Genomic DNA, 6,289 nt, shown 5'->3' with positions numbered 1-6,289 from the left:
ACACGTAATCTCACGGTATAGTATGAGATCTACGTTATTTGGATCATAGGGTTATGCAATCTGCAAACGATGATCAAGTGTTCGAACAGTCGGTGAAGAATTTGTAACATATGAATGAATAAATATCAGTATGAATAACGCCTTTGAATATATGTATTGTCGTGAAGCATCTCTACGATACCAATGAATAATTTCTATGTCCGAATCGTTAAACTCGTGTGCTCACTTTCTTACTTATCGGTGTCTCGGGAATTTTTCATTGTTTAATAATTTCTACTAATTAATTAATTGAAAATTTCACAATGCAACCTATTGGAACATCGAGTAGGCACCTGAAATTGATTACCTAAATTTTTTTGAAATTTTGGCAAGCCCTAAGTAGGGGTGAAAAAGAGCCCAGGAGGGAATCGTCCACCTTGACCGGCAACATCAGTAAAAAGAATCACATGGCCGGCAGAGGCTTAATTTGAGGGGCGCCTCGGTAAGAATAATCATATTACTTTTGTGACAAATACAAAAGATGTCAACAAATAAATCGCAAATTATCTTTCGAAAACAACTCATCAACATACTAGTTACACAAAGAAAGGGAATCAAAAACTCACCTAGACTCGCCGATATCTTGAGTCAGGGCCTTTAACCTCTGCAGCTCGTTCTTGGGGCTGACAGAGGAGAAAGTGGTTCCGTCTCTTCTCGGATTTGGATAAACGTGATGTTAGCAAACTTCAAAGCCGTTGAGAACCACTTGGCACAAAACTTTTGTGTTGAGTACCGAACACTACGCGACGCACGTTGTCCTACCCACGGTCTTTCGTACAGGCCTTGCAACGAATGTGGTGGGGGGTTGTCAGTCACGTCCGAAACAAAAGTACAACTTATGGTCACGAGAGCGCCGCTACAAGTTATTCATAAGCTTATTATTATCATTTGGCGGAACCCTAACTAATCTTTTTGATACTCATGCACAGTCATACATGTATATAAATGTTTACGGCGAAATACAAAACAGCTTCGTGCGAAATTTATTACTTTTTTTACGGAGCACTTCTCTTTCACTGAGTCGACCCGTGTTGCAGGTCGGAACCGCACAGGACTTAATCGTCATTGCATTTATTTCTCGTGTTATTAATTTTAATCACAGTCACATGCTATTCGAATATAACCTTACGTTGTAATGTCACTCATATGTCTATGAATAACTGACAGCGCCGGGTAGTGGCCAGTAGTGGCAAAAAAAATCTGGACAATAACGCGGCTACCCCCACCACTCAAATTTCATGTATAACACCGTGGTCCTACCATAGAAATACATAAGTCGTTCGGCTCAAAAGCCCACGTGACACATCACATGGTCGATGCTAGTCGATCAACCCATCGTAGCGCTGCCGCAGCCAAGCGAGTCGCGGACCAACTGACGCTGGGTTAGCGACACCTTACAACACACCACGTTGCGCCAAACAGCAGGCGCTGCGAACTACTACGAGCCGAAGTTGGCGTCGAAACAGGTTAGGTTGGATTACTTCGTCTGTATTGACAAATCCGACGTATCTTGTTGGGAATAAACGAGGAGCAGTGAAAACCGGCGACCTCGAGAATCACCGACTCTTTGGCAGTAAGTATTTTATCAACATATTTACTGACTTTGTTACGTCGCCTGTGAACATCAACAACCTTGACCTGACATAACCTAACCTAACCTAATCCCTGTATTGATACTGACACAGTAAATTCTGCACCGAATAAAAATAATTCCAGCGTCGATTAGAACGAAAGAGCAGAGTCCAATCAATCTCTTGTCAAATTTCAAGAAACTGACACCTCTGTAAGATCATAGCTGTTTACATAACAAGTTTGACTCATTTTGGGACTCTGGATAACTCTAGATGCAACTTGATACTTTCCTGTCCTCAGTTGTTATCTTTTAGCTAAATTCTATTCTATTTTTGATGTCTTATACCAGTTTTACCTAAATTCTAGAAATTTATGCACTTGCTTTTATTTCTCATTTTCTGCGTTGGCTATAAACGGAGTTCATCTTTTTACAAAGATTTTGAATTGAATTTCTTCTTCCTAGGAAACATGCTTGCGAGCAAATTGTGTCGGTTCATCCATACCAATAATTCAGTATGGCAGGCAACACAAAAGACAGTCTTATCCGAACTGAGAAAAAAAACTGGCTACACCTTTGCAAATTGTAGAAAAGCTCTTCAGCTTCATGGAAATGACTTACAGAAGGTATCAACACTAAGTGAAAAATCAATAATTGAGCTGTAATTTTACAACAGATGAGTGTAAAGATTGTTGATAAATTCGTCAGACATGTTATTCTTTGATTTCATTTTTTCAATACCCGTACGATTTGTTGCACTGATTATGAGTTGTGGGTCATTTCGTTTAAAATTCAAGTTTCAGGATCAATACTCTTGTTTTTTAAACAAAAGATTTTTCTTCCTACCCTTAACAGGCCGAACAATGGCTAACAGAGCAAGCGCAACAGCTGGGTTGGATGAAGGCGACAAAACTTGAGGGCAGGGCGACGGGTCAAGGGCTAATCGCAGTTTCAGTGAGCGACAAGCACGCAGTCTTGGTCGAGGTCAACTGTGAGACGGATTTTGTTGCCAGAAACAAGTATTTCCAAGGTTTGGTAACAACTGTCGCATCTGCGACAATGAAATTTGCCTCAAACTCAGTCTCCGGCACCGATCTGGTGAACAAAGTCAGCCTGGATTCTGAAACCCTCAAAGAACTCCCTGCACCTGACGGAAAGACCCTTGCTGATCACTCTGCCCTCATCATTGGCAGTGTTGGAGAAAACCTTTCGCTTAGAAGAGCTCTGTGTGTCTCTGTCAACGATGACATTCTCATCGCCGGACTCTCTCACCCAGTGCCAGCCTCTCCATCAGCGACACTGCTTGGCAAATACGCTGCAATTGTCGCATACAGAGCTCCACCAAAATCTGAACAGTTGGGGAAACGACTGTGCCAGCACATCATCGGTATATTTTATTCTTATTTCTGTAGTTTTAGCTGAAATTTTCGAATTTTAACCCAATTCCATAGAGAAATTTTTTCCCATTTCGCAGGAATGAATCCGGCCAAGATCGGGGAAAAGGGTGTTGATGAGCCAAATCCAGTTTTGGATGACGAAACAACAATGATTTACCAAGAATACCTACTTGACCCAAATATTACGGTTGAACAATTATTAACTGATAATCAAGCTCAGGTTATCGACTTTGCACGGTTCGAAACCGGAGAGACACTTGCAACAGAAAAACAACCCTTAGAAGCTGTGGAAACGTGCGGCTAAATATTTAATTTGATAAGATATGATCAATAAATTAAACATTTATTCTATTCAGTGGGTGATTTTTTCTTTTTCTTATTCTCCTTACCATTGTTTCAAAGACGTGCTAACAATAATGATCAATGGTATCTAGAGCATCTGATTACTTTACCTTCTCAATGAGAATTAGCTCTTTGCTCAAATTGGAGACTATAGTTTTATCGAACATCAATCATATATAAATGTTTTTTTGTTTTTTGTTACATGTAAATGATTTTACTTCTCACAGTTATCGAGTCCTTATTTTTGGTTTTATTGAGGATTCTGCAAGATTTGAAGTTGAAACAAATCGAAATTGAGAGAAGTTTGATTTCTGGTGTATAATTCTGATACCATGCATTTCATTTTACAAACTTTTGGCAGTATACTTATTGGTTGAAAGTACTTCGTAGGTCGTTTTTATCAACTCACTCGAAGCTACTGCCAGAATATTCGACGTAATCTTCATCTTTGCAACAAAAGGCTCGAATCCAAAACTAGGAAAACGAATTTGAGAACTTATTTCCTATTCATACTCACCTCACGAACGCTTTCAACCGCTGTCCTTGCGCACACAGAGAAGCAAGACCGCCTTCACGCCGCATCTGTTGCTGATCCAGTGAATAACAAGTCCCTTATGATTTCGTGATGAACCGTTCGCAATGTTTTTCATGTGTCCAAAATTATAGCGGCTTGTCACACGAAATAAATGCGCGACGATATAAAGCACGCCAGAGTACGAATAACTGATTTGTGCTTACCATCGAGTTACATCGAAAATTACTTTGAAAAACCTACTTCGTGCCAGAGGGCGCCACTACTTCAAGGATACAAAAAACCCAAGCACGAGCTCTGTTGCAACCATAGTTCTTACGTATCTATGTCAGATCATAGCTTATGTTCCGAAACTACTGTCTGGAAATTTTTTTTGTTAAATTATTCGAAACTGTTTATTAAATTTTATGACATTTGGAATTTGTTTGTTTCTATCCAGAATCCATACTGATATCCGCAAGTCTGTCTACTTTTGTGTTTCAGTCCCTGCTTATCGGTTTTATTCGCTTTTGTTTCACCTCAAAGTTCAATTGAATAAAATAATTGTCCACAATGCACAACTATCAAATTCGCCGAGAATAAAATCTCAATTAAATATAAATAATTTTAGACAGACGGCAAGTGTTGTTATAAAAAATATTCGCAACAATTGAAGGATAAAGTTTGAAGAAAAATAATTTAAAAGAAAAACACTTAAAGTATAAAATCCGTCGATTATAGGGTACATTTCAAAACTTTGAACAATTAAAATTTCTATCTTCCCTTCTCTTTCCAATTCTTCATCTATTCGAAACCTGCTCCTCCTGCTGCTGCCGCTGCATCTCGTTTATCTCTATTACTGATAAACGACATAGTACTGGAACCGGAAACTGAGGACGATATTCGATTCTTCCGTTTGCGAGCAAGACGCACGGATTTCCACAGCCACATTCTCGAGTCCTTTTTCCAGTAAGGCGCGACGTCTTCCGGGGCCTGTTTGGTACCCTGGTAATTCAGGATTTCGGGACCGTGTATGACTAAACGCAACGACGAAAGTTCCCGCGTTCTAAAACCCCCAACAGGACCGCTCTGCTCCAGGCACCCGCAAGGACACCGCTGGGATGCTCCCACAGGATTTTCTGGTGGCAACATGTTGCATTTCGACTTAAACCTGTCTTGCAACATGGAATCGGTACTCAGCCTCAGACCCTCGAATGCCGATGCAAAATTCCCCGAATCCTTGACCTCTACTGTCCTTTTCTTGGCCTAGAAAATTCACCATTTTATTAAAAATTGTATGCTTTGGAAATAGAAATTTTCATTTTTATGGCAAGAATTATACTTTCAGAATATATTTATAGTTGAAAAATTTGAAGTAAAAAAAATTTAAAGAATTATGAGATGAATAATTTCACTCATCCAGAGGTTTGAAGTGATTTAAAAAATTTCAGAATTACCTTTACGTGGCCAGTTTACTTCGAAACTAATTCTACGTACGATTGTCAATGGACACACCTGATGAATATTCTTATAACTGCAGCACCAGTTAAAGTTTGAAAAATCTTCGCTGTCGGTTGACGTTTCGTTCGTCGATGTCGAGATGGAAATAACTGCACTGTGTGATTTTCGCTCCAATTCCGATCCGCATAGATTTCTCATGTATTCATTATATTATAAATTCAATCATAATATAATTTCAGTATAACCGTGAAGAAGTGTAGGATGGGAAGAATAGTTTTCGAGTATTAAAATCTTAAGTATTATATCGAGATATATAAAAAACGCGATGCCGCCGATATTCGTGGAGGAATATTTCTATATGACGACTCTTAACTACTTGTTTCTTCTTTCTTCCCTCCGGAATATATCCCGTAGATTCTACCCATCACAATATTACATTATACCTCCATATTGACACATTGCACCCATAAAATAATGCGATCGGATAATCGATGAATACAATCCAGATGATACAATCAGATTTTCGATTTTTTTCGACGATACTGCGACTCTGCTTTGCGCAATTGATAGACGTGAAGCCAATTGTTTATTAGCTTGAATTTGCTTTTGCTGTAAGAATCCTTAATTCTAAAAATTCACACCTGACTAAATTGAAAATTAATTATTATCATACTTATATCTATATGGAAAGTTCCGTATTTTTTTTTTTTGTTATTAGGCAATGTTAAGACTCTCCAGAACGAAATGAAAAAGATATCATCAAAGAGTGACAATCAATTTACTAACTTACTGGAACGAATGCGTGCGTTCTTTCGAATCTGTAAATCAAATTTAAAAAAAAAAAAGAAGAAAAAAGACACATATCTCTCGCAGTGTTCCATAGCCATGTATTATTGCTAGAATCTGGAAATATTTTTTCACATTGTTCAGAATGAATGAAAAAAGATAATCAAGGTACGACAAAGTTCA

The 6,289-nt window shown here is 38.6% G+C and overlaps 3 protein-coding genes across 5 annotated transcripts in view; 1 reads left to right on the top strand and 2 right to left on the bottom strand.

The window, feature by feature from the left end:
* The window catches only part of LOC124305290 (meiotic recombination protein W68), a 58,334-nt gene extending 57,366 nt beyond the window's left edge, over positions 1 to 968 (bottom strand). Inside the window, exon 1 of the mRNA XM_046764545.1 lies at positions 606 to 968. The gene's annotated coding sequence lies outside the window, so the exon portion shown is untranslated. The remainder of the gene's footprint in view (positions 1 to 605) is intronic.
* Positions 969 to 1,356: 388 nt separating this feature from the next.
* LOC124306098 (elongation factor Ts, mitochondrial) lies at positions 1,357 to 3,361 on the top strand. 3 transcript variants are annotated; one of them, XM_046766276.1, is made up of 4 exons: positions 1,357 to 1,612; positions 2,075 to 2,235; positions 2,465 to 2,996; positions 3,084 to 3,361. In XM_046766276.1, exons 2-4 carry the CDS (start codon positions 2,080 to 2,082, stop codon positions 3,308 to 3,310), a joined length of 915 nt encoding a protein of 304 aa, XP_046622232.1. In that variant the 5' UTR covers positions 1,357 to 1,612; positions 2,075 to 2,079; the 3' UTR covers positions 3,311 to 3,361. The 3 variants fall into 3 exon arrangements, with proteins under 3 accessions (XP_046622232.1, XP_046622233.1, XP_046622234.1); XM_046766277.1 differs by lacking the exon at positions 1,357 to 1,612 and adding an exon at positions 1,693 to 1,822; XM_046766278.1 differs by lacking the exon at positions 1,357 to 1,612 and having other exon boundaries at positions 2,151 to 2,291.
* Positions 3,362 to 4,338: 977 nt separating this feature from the next.
* LOC124306103 (uncharacterized) lies at positions 4,339 to 5,584 on the bottom strand. The gene is made up of 2 exons (XM_046766286.1): positions 5,375 to 5,584; positions 4,339 to 5,125 (listed from the first exon to the last, which is right to left on the bottom strand). The coding sequence occupies exons 1-2, from the start codon at positions 5,516 to 5,518 to the stop codon at positions 4,664 to 4,666; spliced, it is 606 nt and encodes a 201-aa protein (XP_046622242.1). The 5' UTR covers positions 5,519 to 5,584; the 3' UTR covers positions 4,339 to 4,663.
* Between the last annotated feature and the right edge of the window lie 705 nt (positions 5,585 to 6,289).

The sequence above is a fragment of the Neodiprion virginianus genome, chromosome 5 (genome assembly GCF_021901495.1).
Source record: "Neodiprion virginianus isolate iyNeoVirg1 chromosome 5, iyNeoVirg1.1, whole genome shotgun sequence".
Taxonomy (NCBI): domain Eukaryota; kingdom Metazoa; phylum Arthropoda; class Insecta; order Hymenoptera; family Diprionidae; genus Neodiprion; species Neodiprion virginianus.
The sequence above is the reverse complement of the archived record's forward strand: the minus strand, read 5'-3'. Positions and strand labels throughout refer to the sequence as shown.

Excerpts from the sequence above, each read along its gene's own strand:
- LOC124306103 (XM_046766286.1), bottom strand. The coding sequence starts at position 5,518 with ATGAGAAATCTATGCGGATCGGAATTGGAGCGAAAATCACACAGTGCA. Across the intron at positions 5,126-5,374 it reads GTTATAAGAATATTCATCAG|GCCAAGAAAAGGACAGTAGA; the intron begins GTGTGTCCATTG and ends TGAATTTTCTAG.
- LOC124306098 (XM_046766276.1), top strand. The coding sequence starts at position 2,080 with ATGCTTGCGAGCAAATTGTGTCGGTTCATCCATACCAATAATTCAGTA. Across the intron at positions 2,236-2,464 it reads ATGGAAATGACTTACAGAAG|GCCGAACAATGGCTAACAGA; the intron begins GTATCAACACTA and ends TACCCTTAACAG. Across the intron at positions 2,997-3,083 it reads ACTGTGCCAGCACATCATCG|GAATGAATCCGGCCAAGATC; the intron begins GTATATTTTATT and ends CCCATTTCGCAG.